At 43.0% G+C, this 18,223-nt stretch overlaps 1 protein-coding gene across 1 annotated transcript in view; it reads right to left on the bottom strand.

Annotated features, from left to right (window-relative positions):
- Positions 1-18,223, bottom strand: part of LOC122529776 — an 87,160-nt gene that overhangs the window by 35,248 nt on the left and 33,689 nt on the right. The window contains exons 2-3 of the mRNA XM_043656207.1: positions 11,710-12,019; positions 8,502-8,734 (exon numbers count right to left, since the gene is read on the bottom strand). Of these exons, the coding sequence (XP_043512142.1) occupies positions 8,502-8,734; positions 11,710-12,019 (543 nt within the window). The remainder of the gene's footprint in view (positions 1-8,501; positions 8,735-11,709; positions 12,020-18,223) is intronic.

Raw genomic sequence — 18,223 nt, 5'->3', positions numbered from 1 at the left:
ATTTCACGTACGTCACTGAAACTGAATTTGGATTTTCCTAGTTAGAATGTCGTCGAATAGATAGCGAGACCTTTTAGCTAGTCTCCCCCTTTCGGTACAAGCTCGAAAATTATCAGGCGGATGAAAAGTCCGTGCGAAGCGGACGAAATGCCCATTACCCGCACAACATGCGTCGAGGCGTCGTTTATTTCCCGTGGTTTAAACGGTTTAACCCGGGGCCCTCGCGTAAGAGGCTTACACGATAAGGAGGCCCCGATGGGACGGCATTTCTTCGCTGCCACTTGTCAGAAAGAAGAACTCGGTTCCGTCAGGTCAGGTGTAATTTCCGAAACAAGAGCCACGTCGCCGTCCCATTAAAATGACAGGCATGTCCGCGCCGATACCAGTCTCTTCATTCGTGACGTCGCGTCGGATGGGCATCGTTAATCTAGCGTGGGGTCCCTACTTACCCAGAAACAACGAGGTGACCGTTGATTCTGGTAGCCTGACAACCGCAGCGATCCATTAACAACTAGCCTTTCGTTCTTCCGATTGACATCTACTGTCTTTCGTTAAAACGTTGGGCGTCGTTTCTTCGTCTCGAGACCAATCTCTCGGTGGGCTAACAGCTGTATTTCCTTTCTTGAATTTTCCTCGGAGGGACGAAAGTCCACTTTGCAAGAATTTATTCCTTTTGTCGAGTCATTCTACGTATGAGCAATACGATTTCTCAGGATTTCTCAGGATTAAAAGTAGAGAAGACTAAGACAACAGTCAAGAAGACAATTCGTTTCCGCGATGGGTATCCATTGGCCATTATAATGCCGCGTCCACACTACTGTTGACAAAACAGTTTGCCAACTATTTATGAAAATAGCAACGTGAACACTTTTGGCGAGCTGGTCAGATTACAGAGAGCTCGCTTGCAAAAGCGGACAGTGTTCGCTCGATGAGCGGTATATCGAAGAATTTATTTGCGAACACGAAGCGTATGTGGATGCTTTATTTTGTAATGCCGCGTTCACACTGCAGTACACGAACTGCTCGCCAACAGCAACAGTGGATGCTATGCAGTTTCTGCCTAGCGTGGAACTGGCATAACAGTTGGCTGCATGTCCAACAACACAGCTGCTCTCGCTTCGTCAAACTTTCCTCGATGACTCTTTACTCGTCCAAAATGATCAAACGCGATTCCCTTCCGCGATCAACGTCATTCCGAACGTCGAGGATCGTTCAATTATCGCGATGTTGCCTCGTTCTGACATGGTGTTCACACCATCAGTTTATATGCAATTTGTTTGATGAGAAAACTTTGTTTCGAGAAGTTTTACGACTGATTCTGTAGCAGCGAATATTCTCAGGGAGAGTTGCGCCACAATCGGTGCTCCAAATTACGAACCGGGACTATGGCAGCGCTTTTAAAACTTTCGCGATAACTAATGGCACCAGGACATAAATATAGCAAACTCGATAGAAGCCCTAGATACCCTAGATGCATTGAAGAACCTCGTACCTGGTATACCTACATGGTTTTACTTCAAATTATCGCAAGATTTCGTTAAAGAATTCCACGTTGATGACAGTTGCAACCAAGTTCCTAGTCACAGGATTTTAAGGAATTTCAGAAACTTCTAACGTAACTGGAAAGTATATATATATATTATATGGAGAACTCAGAAACTAATCAATATAAATTATTTCCCATCAAAAGTGACTTGAGCCATATAAATATATACTTCCTATCAAAAGTTTTAATCAGTGGAACAGATGAATTATAATATCGTAATTGATTGTAACATTCATAATATTATTTATAATATAATAATCATATTATGACGATTGGCGATTTTAACAATTAACAAAGAATATCTATTTATATTATATGAGTTGGTTTTAATAAGAAGTGACTGTTTCTGAGCATTTTATGTACAGAAGCGTAAGACGTCAGAACAAATAAATTAGTCGAAAATGTAAAGAAAATATTACCTGAGGCGAAATCAAATAAATCGCACACAGTTAACACTGAATGGCTGTTTATACTGAATAAAATACAATGAATCGTTTTAACTCTTTCACCATCTTATTGATGCTTATTGTGCTTAAAAGTGCCATTATATATAAACGCTTATATCACTTCAATGTGACAACAGTTCTTCACGCTATTCAAAAGGACATGTAAAATGAATACTTGTGGGCTGCTGGAAGATGGCAAGATAATGTTTACATATTCTTGCTCTGTGTACTATGTTTCGCTCATTCCGGCCAGTGACAGTTGCAAACGTGTCAGTATTTATAAATGTCACTTTAAATCTCAAATAGTATCGTTGAGTTTACGAACAATTGCAGTAATCTATAATCAGATTTTGAAATTTGACTATTTAATGTTACTTTGTATTTGACATCAGTGACAGAGAATAGTAATAAAACAAAATTAAATTCGAAATCTTATTCTATATCGTTTCGATCCTCGATGTTCGGTGACACCAATTAAATGTTTTTAATACGTAGTTAGTAAGCACGACAATTTTTAAATTTCTAACAATAAAAAAATTATTTTTCCTTTTCTTATGTTTGTAATATGCGAATGACAGAAAGATTTAACAAAAAGAATCATAGACAACTTAAGTCGACGGCAAAATGATGGATTTTTCTTTCACTTTTGCCAAGGACTTTCTCGCTCGAACTAATGCAGAATCATCAGTCATCGCGGAATCGAACAAACGCGCGCAATATTTCCTCTCGGAATCCCGCGGTAGCGTTCGCGGAGAATTAGAAAATCGACGACCTCGCCACTTTGACTACAATAATTCGTCAGACGTCAGAACAACAACATCGGTGCATTATCCACGTCTTGAGTTATCGGTTTCCGCGCAAAAACCACAATCGCTGTCGATGCAAATGTGAAGAAACGAGGTGACCGAGTCGTATCGAAAAACGGCACGTTAACGCGTATCGGAAAACACTTATTATCGCGTTGCAACTACTCGATAGGTTCACACGGTGTCTCGCTCGTATCTTTGCTCGATCAAACGATTGCCATTAATTGTAACTGGTCGCAATCTAGATTTATTTTATTTATGTAATGGTTACTGTAAAAGAACCAGAGGAATACTTCACACAAACTGGTCGAATGACTAGTAATAATCAGATTGGAGAAAAAAAAAAAGAAATATGGATATATATTTGAGCGTGCTTTCCGGATTTGAAAGACGAGATGTCGAAATTGTCGTAGAATGAAATCCAGTGTCTCCTGTTTCGTCTAGATTTTGATAGCAATTCGTGGGTATACTGCGTCTTTCGCAGAGTGTTTTTAGAAAAATTTAACGATCGACAGACGTTAACCCAGTTACTTTTCCGGGGAGAGTCGAGACCTAAGGGAAGATTGTAAATCAGCGTATTTTGGTATCACGGAAGCAACACTGGCTTACTATTAATACAACCGAAGTTTCGTGTCGCATTTAGTTGCTCGCCTGTTTATAAGCACACCGTGCACACCGTGACCTGCGTGGATGCACACGCTCCCGAGCGCCGCAAGAAACCTGCACATCCGCGTCTGAGGCAAATTTGATACTCGGCCAACTTTCAATTCTGTTTGTGAAACTTACTCACTCGTGGACGGAAGAGCCGTTAGTGACAAAGTTGTAATTCGTGTATCGTTTTGACAGTCGGTCAGGGTGGGACAGGTGGCAACTCGAGGAGTTGCTCGCGATAATTATAGATGACAAATGGATCACGCAGCTTCGCTTGGGAATTATTCACTACGCGCAATTATCAGAACGTTTCTGCTTCGCGAAGTCTTTTTTTTTTGGAGTCTGTAATAAGTCTCGCTCGTTTGTAACCAAAGAAGTTTTCGTCGACCAGTATCATATCTCGACGCGTTTTTATGCTTCGTCAGCAGCTTCGCTTCGGTAATTGATATAACGGTTTAATGGCATTGCGCGAGTTACGACCAGGATTGTTCGCATTCCATGATTCGACGATGTAATAAAAAAAGAAAAAAGAGAGAGAAACTCAATGTACTCTTATTAAGAGAAACTCTTATTAAATTTATGAGCTTCTTCCCGAGCAGTGGTCCCCGGTGGATCTGGGTCTGTACATACATTTATCACAATATACAATCGGTTTGTGCCGCTGATTGCCCGTACTTTCTGCGTGGGTGTACCATCAAACGATACGTCCAACGATCCTTGCCAAGATAGAGTACGCTTTAGAAAGTAGATACCAGCTTTTCGACGTGCAATTAACGTTTTCGCGTTTTATATGAAATACCTTTCGCGAGCACGCGATCGATCAACAGCGGTCGTTTCAATCGCGTTCAACGGCTCGATGCCCAATCGAGGGATTTTTTTGTTTTCTTGAGAGCTTCTCTCACTGTTTTTACCTTCTCTCATTGCTCTTGCGTGCAGACGTTCGCCTTGTGAGGTTGAACGATCGACAATCGCGAGTGTCCACTTTATCACTGTGGCTGAGTTTAAGCTAGATATCGGTTCCGTCTTTGCAAAACACGAAATTCGAACGCTCGAACCTGAAGAGTCGATGGTCACGAGGATCGAGAGAAACCACTCGACGATTTCAACGCGAACGTTAATTCATAAAGATCCGAGAGTACGATCTGGCAGTACACGACCCACCGCCGATTCCCACAACAGTCGCCGAGAACTTATGCCAATGTCGGCCTGGCGAAGCTCGGAACAGTAATTGCTGCAAAATGCAAATTACATTCGTAGCGTTGTTGCACCTTTGCATTGGCAATTGCCCGCTTATTGCGATTTATATCGCGATGATTTTCATTTCCATCCGGCGATCCGGCGTCATAGGAACATCGTACGCGATGTTTCAACAAGTTTTACTTATATTTACGTATATTGATCTTTTGGCTCTGGCAAAGAACATAGTCAAAATGTCGAAAACGCCATTTGTAAACATTGGATCAGCGCCAACTGTTTGAATACCATTCGGCGTGCTTGGGCTATAAACTAATCCAAGCTTGTTATTTATTATACAGTTTAACTTGGTATTAATTTCTTATTCTCTGTTCTAATTGACTTTGCAACTGTATACATACGTTTATTACATTTATGTTATTCTAATTGTGTTTTCCGTAGTCTTTACGCTTTGTGTCGTATAAATGTACATTTTTGCATCATTTATTTATAGGGCAGACATTTATCCCGTATGAAATAATAAAATCGAAGTGAATTGTTTTAAGTTATTTCGGACAAGAATTCTGCTATCCGCAAGCAAGTTTTATAAATTCAGTGGCTGTTGGGTGTGATCAAAGGATCATTGCCCATAAATATAGATATAATAAATATAAAGAGGAAGTTGGCGAAGAAATAAGATAAGAACAGCTTGACTGCACGATGCTACGTTCGTAGGAAGATCGTCTAGGAATGTAGTTCAATCTAATCCACGGTTCGTGGATTGCAGTCCAGTAGGAATGCAATAGATCCATCAGGATTAATTGATTCATTAAGATCGCTAGTGAAGTTTAACGACTCGTTTCGAGCCGACCCTCCGTCACTGAAAATCTATGGCCGCGCTGTCTCGCGTCTGCAGAACACGCTCCATACTTCCGGTGAACTTTGATTCCTCGCCTAAACGAAGGTTACACTCACTCGATAAGGAAGCTTTGAAAATAGGACGAATCTGGAATCCCTACAAATTTTCTATTTTATTTCTCTTTCTTTTAGAATGACTCAATCGAACACAAAGGAACGTTATTAAAGTTACATTAATTATCAAAGTTATTAATCAGAGATTTTATATATCAAAAGGAATCGCGCTTACATTTGTAGCACACGTTTTACTGAGCGCAAAAACCGTTTTACGCTTTACGATCGATTCGTTATAGGTACACGCTTTTTAATGACCTTTATCGACCGTCTCGAATATTTACAGTTAGCCTTCATACGTGTTCCTTCTTTTTCTTTCGAGCTTTGCGTAAATGCAGAAATATTGGAAAAATCATCGAGACGTTCTCGATTACGGTATTATCAACGACGAGCTGCATTCGATGAAAGGTTATTACCACCTAATTAACCCAGTCATTGGATTATCTCTCGGCGATAAGTCGAAGAAACTGAGTCAATTGGTTTTTAACAATTTACGGTAACAGTTTATTAGTACGGTTACATGTTTATTAGTACGAGATAATGCAATGGATCAACCAATGAAGCATAAACTGAAGTATCGAGGATTTCAAAATTTCCATTCGAGGCGTTTCTGCGAGATCTATCGATGTTGCATGTGAAATTAGGTTAGGTTAACTGAATTGGAAGCTGGAGGAAAGAAAAGAGGCGCATCGATCGAATCGTCTCATAATCGCGGCATAAAACGGTGCTGGAAAGTATCGGGTTGCACGAAGAGCGTCTTTAAACCTAACCTGCATCCGCGACCGGTTGCACAATCCTGACTACCGGTTTGCGAAATGACGAAAATATGGATCGAAAATGCGTTCTTCGTCGGCGATCCTTTTCACGAGAAGAAACAACCCACAGAGATTTTGAATTAGTATGCACGCTATACTTACACCATAGTATCTCGAGCCAAATTTTTAACACGATCTTATTGTTAGATTTGACGAGCCAATTACCGATCGAATTGATCCTTCTTTTTTCTATCTGTTTTATCTGTATTTTATACATTTTCATTGTCACGTATTTTAAAAAATCCATTAAACTTATTTATTTATTCATACACGGGATATACCCAATTGGATAAACAATAATACGAATGCATTATAAATTATAATAATGAATGGTTCTGTAATATAATAAACAAGCACGATGTTCATATTATATTATACTTCATTATAGCTCTTTGCGTTGTAATTCCTAACTGCATTTTCTCTTTTTGTTTTCTTTCCTCAGTTAAGTATAACACGAGCTCAATATCCATATTAATTACCAATGAATAAATAACTTCTATATCTCGTCGAAGTCGATCGTTACAAGAGCGGAACGAGCATCGTTTTTGCAATACACGCGCGGGGAATTGGGGAGAGACTTTAAGCTGGCGCATCGACGACAATCAAGCGTAATATATAGGTTGGAGAACCGATAATTTAGTGGGGGGGGGGGGGATCGATTTCGTGCATAAATACATGGTGGTGCGTGGCCAGCGCGACACAACGCGACGTATCGCGATAGACCACCATGGGAGAAGGCGCGTGTCGTCCGCTTAATTACGGCCATATCGATTTCAAAAGGACGCGTCGATGTTCGTAAGTGATTCTTGGTGTATCGACGCGAGAATGCGTATATCGTACGCATTGAACGAATCGAATCAGACGTCGACCCGGAAGACTCGCGTTTAATTTCGAATACAAATTGACAAATACATAGTTGTGGTAAGGATTGTTGGTGTTCCGCGGTTGCAGCCAGCGTGACGAACACCCCGATAAATTCTGACACTCAGTCACGCGCGGTCGCGTAGCCAGCCAGAGATAAGGAAAGATACAGGGTGTCTCGTAACTAGTGGGCAACCGAGTAGGAGCTGATTCTGACGTGAAAAAAATGCGTGGAAAAGGAACAATAAAATTTTTCCATTTAAAGCTTTCGTTTGCGAGAAAATCGAATTTGAAAATTTATCAAGTATGCCAAAGCAATTTTTGAGGAAACGTATCTTCTAAAAATGACACCTTAAATGTAAAGTTTACTCTACCGTTTCTTACTTGTTTCTTTGCATAGAATATTCTCGTGTCGATCATTCACAAAATTAATCAATTTTCAAACTCGATCTTCTCGAAAACAAAGGTTCGAATGAAAAAATTTTATCCTTTCTTTCTCAACTCGTTTTTTTTTTTTTTTCACGTAGAATCAATCCTTCCTCGGTTGCACCACCAGTTACAAAGCACCCTGTATATACGTAAGCGTTCCAACGAACGCACGGGCTACGCGTACCCGTTTCCCGTGACACTAATGGTCAGGCAAATGAAAGCCAAGAAATTTACGTGGCCAATATTTTTTTCTTCTAGTCCGTGCTAGATAAACGTATTTTGTCCAGTCATCGAATTCGCGGTTCACCGATAACGTCGCTGTTCATTAACCGGCGCGTACGCAACGAGGCAGAAAACTCGCGTGTGCCCCCCGTCGGACAAAGTTTCAAATCAGTTGGGACATTGCGCGTTTTGATATTGGCGATAGCGTGTCCCGTAAATCACGTCGTTATACCGCGACTCCTTGGCTTCTCGCTAATAAATTCTCCGTAATACACTTTACACGATTAATGGTACTTTCTCCTTGACGATAAAGTCTTCCTTGTTGCTTCGTGGCATCCATCGTTCTGCGCGATGCAACGTACTTGCTTATTTACGTCTTCCCTTCCCCCCTTTCTCTTTCTCTCTGTCACTCTCCTTTCTCTCTCTCTCTCTCTTTCTCTCTCTTATGCGCGATTTATCTATCGTGTAACGAGCCCGCGACCGCGCACTCTGTCCAACTCGTACGTCAATTTGCATGGTGCAGCACCGTGGCAAATAGCGGCGCGCGATTCGCATCGGGACGAATGGAAGATTTACTCACGTAGAAGAAGAGCTCGACGCGGTGTGAGTGCTTCGGCACGCAGGTGAGCGCTTCCGATCTGCAGCATCCGGTGTCGTCCGAGCACCTGTGCAAGATGGCGCAGTGTGGAATGTAAGTGGTGGACGGGCTTGGGTAGACATCGCGGACTGGTATCACCCTCGGTCGTGGCCACCGGCAGCTACCCTCTCGCGACACTTTCATCGCGTGTTGAAGAGCCTCTCGGATTTCTGCCGCTGAAACACACACGTGCACACACACACACTTATATACAGTTCGTTCGTCGATTCGTTTCACCAACAATTTGCTCTTCGAGACAAATCGAGGAAAGTCCGGTCAGTGGAAAAGAGATCTACTCCCTTCGGCGTTAGACGCGCGGATACCGAGAATATGTGACAGCTCGGCTCGGTATTTCAAAACGGATCTTTGCAAGGCAGGTGACATAAGTCATGCGAGCTTTCTATTGATTCAGCGCCGCGGATACCTAATCGCTTTCTACGCGTTTCACGGAGCGTCGATAATTATGCCGCGGCTATCGCTCGCTGCAATTTGTATGGGCGACTACAGGAGAGAAACTACGAGAAATCAATAAATTCTGGCGCAAACAGCCGCGAAGAAGAAACGCCAGGAAGAATCGAGTGAACGTTAATGCGCGTTCCTTAGATGAAGATACGAAGATATAAACGCTCGCTAATCGTCGCGTGAATAAAAACAGCATCGCTGAGACGGTTACGTAGCCAATTGGCCACGATCAACTGGAAGCGCGATATTTTTAGCAAAACGCGGTAACAAAGTTTCCTCGACGGCGTCTCGACCACTGTAAATTAGAGATTCATAGCTTGTCTGGTAGCAAGACTCGCCGGATCGCGATCGACGGGGGTTAATAAAGCCAAGTTCGGAGCCAATTCGGTTCCAGTTAGACGTCGCGATCAGACCGTCGTATCTAATCGAAAATTATTGCGGTCGATCGGCGAACCCGGAGATGATCGGCAATTTTGCTGACGCATCCTCCACTCGGCGTTTATTAACCTCTTAGCTCTGTATCTGCATTGTGTCGCTGGAACGACGCGACGACGATTATACTTCGCCAAACAGTTTTTTTCCTTTTTATTAAAAATCAATAACTTCATTGTTTAATATTGATTAATATTAATAGCAAGAAAATATTTAGAAACGATGTGAAAAAGAGCTAGTCAAGTCTAGTCTCGGAATACTCGAAAATGTCTGAAATTTACTTAAACATATTTCCCACAAAAACATTTAATTCAAGTAACAATTTGTAATTAAATTTTCTCGCGTAACGAGTATACTCGTCATTCACAGCTAGGAGAGATTACACTGTCGTTTATCAGCGAGTGTACACGTGCACGCACGACTGTGAAAGAGTTAACCGCGCGCGAAGATAAAACGAGGGTTGTGCGATTCGCGAAATTGTGAGCAGTCGAGGTTGCGGTTCGAGGAAGCGCCGCGCCGCTCGTTTATTCGAGGAAGTGCGTTCTCCAGTTCTCCCTGGTCCGTTTCGGCCGATGAGATTTCCGTTTGTCGTGATGCGAGGATCGCGAAAGAATAGAGGCTGATTCAACGAGAGAGCGGGCATGAAACGATCATGGCATATCACGATGTGTTTCAATCGACGTACGAACGGCCGCGGCGACGCGTGGCGCGGAAGTGTGAATAAAAGCGACTGGGAGGGGTGAAGTTTCGGAAATATCTCGGCGGCGGAGAATTATTTTCTTGGCTCGATCTCCGCCGGGGATCTGGCTGTATGCTAATTCCGAACGTAGGCGTTACTCTCGCCACGGGCTGCACTGACACGAGATCATATCGGCGCGTTTACAATAGAGGCACGACCGCGAGGGAAGCTAAAGTATGCTCGCTCACCGCACATCCCGTATTCAAACGTATTCTGGAATGTATTGCAAGAGAAACGGATTAGATCTGCGATTGTCCCGGTTTTTTTTTTTTTTTTTTCCATCGGGATGGATTGGCTTCGTTTCCAACGAGGCTGTCCTCCGCCGAATTATCGCGGTCTTGATTTATCGCGGCGGACGCAATAGCCGCAAGAAGTTACATTTGATTCGCCACGCGAATCTCTCCCTTGCGATAGAATTGCCGGGAGAGTGTGCAACAGGCGAGGATCGAGCGAGCATCGGTAGACGGCGTGTCCGAAGCGCGGCAAATCGATTCGAGCGGCTCGATATGAATTAACGCGGAACAGCGAGCGGGAAAGGGAGGGAAGGATGGCGCGCAGATACACAACCCGTGTAATATACGAGAGAGTTCGGACGAAGGGTGGCTAAAGTTGCCGCAACCGCGCAATCGTCGTTATTAATTTGCATATTAATAGGGCGTCGTTACGCGAGCGAGCGTGAGCCAGCTGTCGATCGAAAAGGAAGAGTTATGTCGCGGACGATTAGAAAACGCGAACGCTTTGATTCCACTAAGCCGCATCGCCTTCTCTACGCTCCTGAAAAGAAAGACTGACACACATGTGCTGTCGTTAGATATTTTCAAGGATCGAATCCTCCAAATTTTGTGAATGTACATTGTAGCAATATAATATTTGTATACATGTATAATTACATTACAATTTCGAAAGTGTGCTATCATTTCACTGGCCTAATTTAACATGTAGTAATTTGTTGATAAATATGAAAACGAACTATAGGAGTTTTCTTTTTCCTGTAAATATTATACTGCTGCAATGGTACTGTTTATGTACCATTTTTAAAATTCGGAGGATCCCGATTCGATCCGCGAGCTTTTTTTTCGTCCGGCGGACACACGAAAGCATAAAATTTTTAACAAGCTCGCGAAGTTCGTTTCGTCGCCGATTACGGCATTTACTTTAGCTATTAGCTTCTAGTCAGGACGTAGTTAAAGATCGACTCGGCCGCTTTTTATCTGATATTACGTTCGTGGAATAATTGGCAGCGTGGTTGGCGAGACCACCATCGTCGATTTAATAGCGATTAATGACGGATATAGCTGTAAAAGAAGGAGAGCCGGACAGGTGCTGTTTCGAGGGCGAGCTGCAAATATTTGCATAAATCGACAGGATGGAATTTCGATTACCGCGCGGTTGCCGAAGCAAGGTTTTTCTCTACGCGATCGGGATTCCCCCTGCATGTGACTCTTTCCTTTTCTTTTTTTTTTTTTCCTTTCTCCGCTGAAACATCGAGGTACGTCGCGTAGATCGGAGCCAACTTACTCTTCCCGTTCTTGTTGTATTGCTGCATATTGCTTCTGGTTTCTTTGACGCTCTCTCGAGTGCCCAGAGACTGCCACTTGTGAACGCTGTGCGCTGACATCGATGGATAGTCGCTTCTCGATTGGTACCCGTTGTACTGTGCTCCTGTCCCACCCTCGTACGTCTTCGGGTCCCGGTAATCGTAATTCTGCGTAACCACAGGCTTGGGAGTGGTGGTGGTAGTGGTAGTGGTGGTCGTGGTGGTGGTGGTGGTCGTTGTGGCCGGCGTGGTGGTCGGGGTTTCCTCTTCGTCCTCGTCCTCGTTGTAGTCCTAAACGAAGAAAGAAATCTTGATGAATTTTAGCTGAAGTATTCGGGATGAAATGCTATCTAAGATACACCGGGGCGATAGTTCGTGCTGGCGGCGAAGAAATTCAGAAAGAAAGAAAAAGAAGAAAGGAATTAATCGCCGTTTTTCTTTTTTAGAGGTCGTGGGTGGGCCAACGCTCCTCCGTGGTCAGCCCATGAGATTTTTACACGGCGATAAGGGTTAATAAGCGAATTTGCATCTCATTGCGACACGCCGTCCTCTACACGGACCGAAAGAACCGTCCGGAAGGAGAACAGAGACCTACTTAATCGCAGTCTGCAACATCTGGATCCTTTGATCTCGAGCCGCTTAATAGAAACAATCCCTGCGACCGCGCGCGTGCGTGTACACGTTTCCAATCCGTAGGAGAATTTCTCCGTGGACGGTTGGTTTACCGTCGACACTTCGCGTGGCTGCCAGCTGCGAGCCTCTCGTCGATGAACACTCGAAACTCGTGGTAGTCTGCAGTTTCTTTCTCGCGTGCCTTTCGTTTTATGCCACACTCGAGATCCCATTCAAACGCGCTTTTTTAGGGCGTAGCATACCGCCACGAGCTTCTGCGCCGATTACGCTGCAAGAAAAACACGCGTCCCCCTTTCGATCTGCTGAATCTTCCCGAGACTTCTTTTCTCTATTACCACGGTGTAACTCGAGTCACTCGATATTTCACGCCCGAATCTCGAATACACTTTGCGTCGTTATCCAATTAACGCTTTTACTATTGTCTTTTAATAGTTGTCTATTCGAGTAAGCCAGTCAAATACTGTTAAGAGTCGAACACGATGATATGTTCGGTTCTCTTTGATAAAATTAGATGTCCTGGTCACGAAATATTCCAGAATATTTTCGTCTAAGATAAAACGAGTGGAAAAAGTTTTACATTTAACTAGACTTTTATTCGCAGAGAGAGTCTGTTACATAATTGCCGATGTGAATGCACGATAGATACGAAATTTGGACTAAATTTTTTTCCAGTATCACACGTTTTAATGATTTTCACTTGTCAAATAGATTAACTCGCTTAGCCACGTAGAAACTATACTAATTTACTCCAAGGATATATTATCTCATACATTTTACATCGAATTCAGGAATGTAATAATAATTCTACAACGCTTATTTGAATTTATATTTCAAAGAACAACGTATGCTACTTTGTCACTTTTCACCACTTTTCTTATTTGGCAGAGTTAATCGATTTGGCATGTGAGCGGCACGTATTTTTTTCCTCCTTATCGGAATTCGTAATTTCATTAGATCGTTAAGAGGTTAAATCTCTCCTAAGCACAGAGGTCGAGCGAGTAATTGAATAAAAACGATTCGAAGCCGAAGAAACGACCGTCTGTTTTCACTTATCCCTCGGCGAGTCGGTCCGATCTGATAGCGGCGGGCGAAGGCCGCGGGGCTAGAACTTGAAATAATTTATCAGCGGCCGGACAAAAGGCAGCTGGAATTAACTTGTCCGGCGCTGAACGTGCTCACAATGCGTCCAATTACTCGAAAACCGATGTATCGTTCGTTATGCAGCTTTATCATTGTGTTCCCTAAACGTTCCCGCCAATGGCGCCGGTGCGCGCGTAATTCATCTTAAAGAATGTTTCGCGAACGATGAAAAAAGATTGATTTCCCCGCGCCGTTGGTTTCGAAAGGTCGGTGAATAACGACGTTGTTATCGCAATTACAAACACGGCTTCTGTCCGTTCGCGTCGCGACATTTATTCGTGCACGGTCTCTCTCTCTCTCTCTCTCTCTCTTTCTTTTTCTCGCGGTCGTGTGTTTAACATAGTCGGACGTTCCTCCATGAAAGGGATTCATTTATGGTGGGAAAAAACCTTGGCCACTTTGATCGTACAACGATATTTCGTTTGACAGTGTTTCAAAGCTCCTTCCTTGCTTGAAATGAAATACGGGGAGAGGTATGACAGCAAGAGAGGCTCATCCACCTCCGGAATCTTCCATTCTCTTTGATCTTCGAGCGCAGAAAGCGGATTAGATGGCCAATAAAATTGAACGATGCTGCGCTATCGTGAGTGATTCAAAAGGGATCAGGGTCAAGGTTCGACGAGAGATCAGCTTTAAATTTGAAAACGATCAACGTCGCGTTTCGTAAAATCTAAATCTTTCTAGACGCGGCCAGTGCCTGATTGGAATTTCTTCTCACGTCGAATATTCGATGGCGGTTTGAAACACTCGCGTGGGAGCTTGGAAATGAAAAAAATTTCACTTCTGTTTACTCACGATTTAGATCGTACCCTCATGCGCGATGGTGGTGATCGTCTTTCCCCGCTCGGCGAACTTTGTTACGTACGATGTTACGGGCGATGAGTAAATACGGGCCATTATCGAGTCCGTCTGCGATTAGATAGACAGTGGGAGAATAATTAAATTCCATGGCAAGTGACAGATAAACAGGGGTAAGAAGGAGAATCAATTTCGCCTTGGGAACGATAATCGTCGCTGGTCACACAGCTCGTGAAAATTCGTGATAAAAATTCCGGTGTCGTTGACACTCTGTTTACTCCGTTTGTATTAACCGGTTTCCCATATTCGAGGATTTCGTCACTCAATTGGCAACACTAATAACGTTTCCTGTATACCCAAACACGCGTTTTTTCCGCGTGGTTCGACCTCTCGAGGGATTTACCGATGATTAATCGATTTCGATTGCGGCCGCGGGTTACGGAACGCGTTTTGGATGATTTATCGGTAGCGACGATTGATTTACGCGGGCGAGCGCGCGGCGATCGGGCAACGACCGATTTAATGGAAAATTTTTTCCAACGCGATTGAAACGGTATAGAGATCACGAGGAGAGATCAAGCTGGTTTATATGCAAGCCAGCCGCAGTGCAGAAACGAGCGCGATCGTTAAGTGCATTATCGTGCATTGTCTTCGCGCCGCTGTAAAATATTAGTCGCGTGTATTTGTCCATTGGAAAAAGATCACGGTGTCCTGGCACGACTTTCGAAAAGAAAAGAAAAAAAAAAAAAATACAACGCCGACAATTACGCCGTACGGGCGTAGGAGATTCGATCTCCAGCATCCGCGCGAGACGTACGATTTGTCCGCGTTTTATGGGTGAAACACGGAGGTCACGTAGAAACCGAATCGACCATGGTGTCGCGTGTTTATTAGCATCGGTGCTGCGGGTTACTTGACTTGAAGTTGTGCAACGATCGTCGCGTAAGTCGCCCGACGAAAGTTACACTGCTGTTGTAACGAGCGAATTTATCTTTGCGGAGATCGGCCAGCCATCTGCAGGACGTATCACCTGATATTACCATCTTTATTTACGTCATTATCATTACGCGCAGCGAGAAATATTCGAAGGAAAGACGAATGATCTCGAGATGTGCATACTCCGGCGTTGTTAATCTTTTTGTGGATGGACGAGTGAGGGATTTGTAAAGATTAGCTTTGATTTTTCTCAATCGAGTCGTACGTTTTTTAAGTACATTGAGCACGATACGTGTATGTCCGGGAATTATATATGTAATTTTGTTACAAATTTCATTGTAATTTCACTGTAAACTTTGTTATTATTTTAATTTTTATTATATATGTCTTTCGTACCGTGTATTATTGCGAAATAAATGAAATATCTCTTAAATTGTTAATCTTCCGACCTGCATGATTTAATATACTTTTATCAAAAATGTCAAGCTGCATCGGTCAATATATTGAAAAGCATACGGTTCCATTTAAAAAATCAAAATTGACAAATTTACAAATCCTTTATTTGTCCACCCGCAGGAAAGTTAATAACACGAAAGTACGGAATATCTCGATACTATGCACATTATACTGTAACACTTCTCGCTGCGGGTAGTGGTAATGATAATGACGTAAACTGGTAATAGTAGGTGAGTCACCTTGTAATGTGAGATTTCCAATAAGCGTTAGACGCACACGTCTTGACATAAGAAAGGAATGTAGGCCTGGTTGATCGTTTTTGATAGACACTAAAACTACCGACGATTAAAGTATAAAACTTCCGTTAGAGGTATTAGTTAAATTAAAAAAATAGAAAAACTTGATAATATAACATAGAGTACATAAATTATACACAAACAAAAATTATACACTAGCCATTTTAGCCACTTTGGTAGTTTAGTTTTAACTATAAAGACGTTGAAAGATCTGAAACTGTCACACAGACAAACAGAATCGGATAGCCCTGTGTAATGGTGAGTGAATGACTATTCCCTTTTGTCCCTCTGCTGTCCCGTGGGGCTTATCTCTGCATTATACTTACATAATGCATCAGAGATCTGTCGAGTGGATGCAGCATTCGTCTGATGGTGCATTTAGATTAGGACACTTTTACTCGAAACTTCAAAACCCCTCGAAACCTAAGAAAGTTTCGACAGTTTCGAGAGCTTCGAAATCTTACAAGTTTCGTATTCGAGTTCCGAGACTTCAAAAATTAGTTTCGAACCCATCCCTAATTTCAATCAAACGAACGAATGTTTGCTCGGTCCTTTCGATCGAATTCGCGCCAATTCGGAAAATTTATTGCGGTAAATAAATGTCGGAATAGTGGAATTGAGGGATATTCGAGTCTAAATGAAGATCAAACTTTTTTTCTGAAACGACGAATATCGATAATGTGATATAAATATTTCTTCATTTTGTGAGTCAAGAGATTAAAATTGAGATTATTATGCAACAAGTACGTAGGTGCTTGTAATTACAAAATAAAAACATTAAACCCGTGTCTACGAGTGATACGACTTTTGTTTTAGTTCAATGAATCGACTAATTTTGTCGCATCCCGACACGAATGCAACAATTGAAAATCACGCAAAATAAAAGCACACTTCTCCTTTGTGCCAATTAATGCGTGCGTCTGGCACTTATGGGAAATTCGACAGCGGTTGAAAAGCCCAGTTTCGAACAGCCGGAAGAGCAAAGTTTGTATTGGAAGCTCGCCGACGAGTAAACGGGGTTACAAATTGGTTCGAAGCAAAGAACCTTTGAAGCCGTGGAGGTACGCCGTGTCGAGACAGGCAAGAAATATTTTAAGCGCCCTTAAACGCAGTGCGGCGAGCGTCGAGAACTATTGCTGCACTTCGGCTGCACCGCCTGTTATTAAATATCAGGTCCAACCATCGACCATTGGACCACCCAATGATCCTAGTCCGGTGGTCCGTTTAGAGCTGCCGTTATTAATGGAAGAAGCCCGTCATTTGCATTATGGAAATCTGGGTCACTTTCTGCAAAAAGGAACAAGCAGGAAGCTCGACTTCTGTCTATCGGTAGCCATCTTGGCTCCACTCGACACTCGCTTCTGCCAAAATATCATTTTTCAGCGACGTTCGCGTTCGACGTTCGTCACACTTGGCAAAGACGTCTCGATTTATATGTATATATTCGAGCTTCACGTCGAATGGATCATCGAAATTGGAATCGGCAGAAAATCAAAGATGGCCATCGCATCCGCTATGCCGATGGAAATAATATACGCGAGGGGATTTTCGTCTGTGGCCAGCGTAGAGCCGAGCGATACTCTGTCTTTCTGAGGGGTATTTTTAACTACGACGCTGTACCGACGAAGAAACGGATATAGAGGGAAATAAAGAGTGAGAAGACAGATAAAGAGGGGGGGAAAAAATGCAGAAAGATAGCAAAGCGATGGATGCGAAGGCACGGTGGACTCGGTGTGTGATCCTCATACAAAACGCAGGTTCGTCGTTCCGAGAAAGGGATCGCCTGGCTGCCAGGCTGTCTGCCACTACGACTCGCTGGCATTGAACATGGGAGGCCCATAAACCGACTGCGATCGTCATTGATAATGCGTTGCCGTAACTTCTAGGAACGGATTCGCGCCCACGGGACTAATCGATATGAATGACGATCATCCGGGACACCACGGGCACCTTAATTCATCGAATGACACTCACAGCTGTCCGATCGGTCAGTGCGAACGCGTTAACGAGCAAACCGAACGGGCGTTACCCATTTGATGAACTACGAAACCTACACATGGCACGACCAGTGCCACGACCAAGCAGAAAGTGATTCTACGCGAAAAAATGAGTCGAGAGCCTCCGTTCTCGAATAAATTAAGTTTGAAAATTTATCAAGTCTTCTCGACAGAAAAGAATAATTAGTAGGAAGTTATTCTAGGTACGAAAAGAAGCAAAGAACGTAGAATAAAATTTT

This window comes from Frieseomelitta varia, unplaced genomic scaffold, assembly GCF_011392965.1.
Source record: "Frieseomelitta varia isolate USP_RPSP 00005682 unplaced genomic scaffold, Fvar_1.2 scaffold_308, whole genome shotgun sequence".
NCBI lineage: Eukaryota > Metazoa > Arthropoda > Insecta > Hymenoptera > Apidae > Frieseomelitta > Frieseomelitta varia.
The sequence above is the reverse complement of the archived record's forward strand: the minus strand, read 5'-3'. Positions and strand labels throughout refer to the sequence as shown.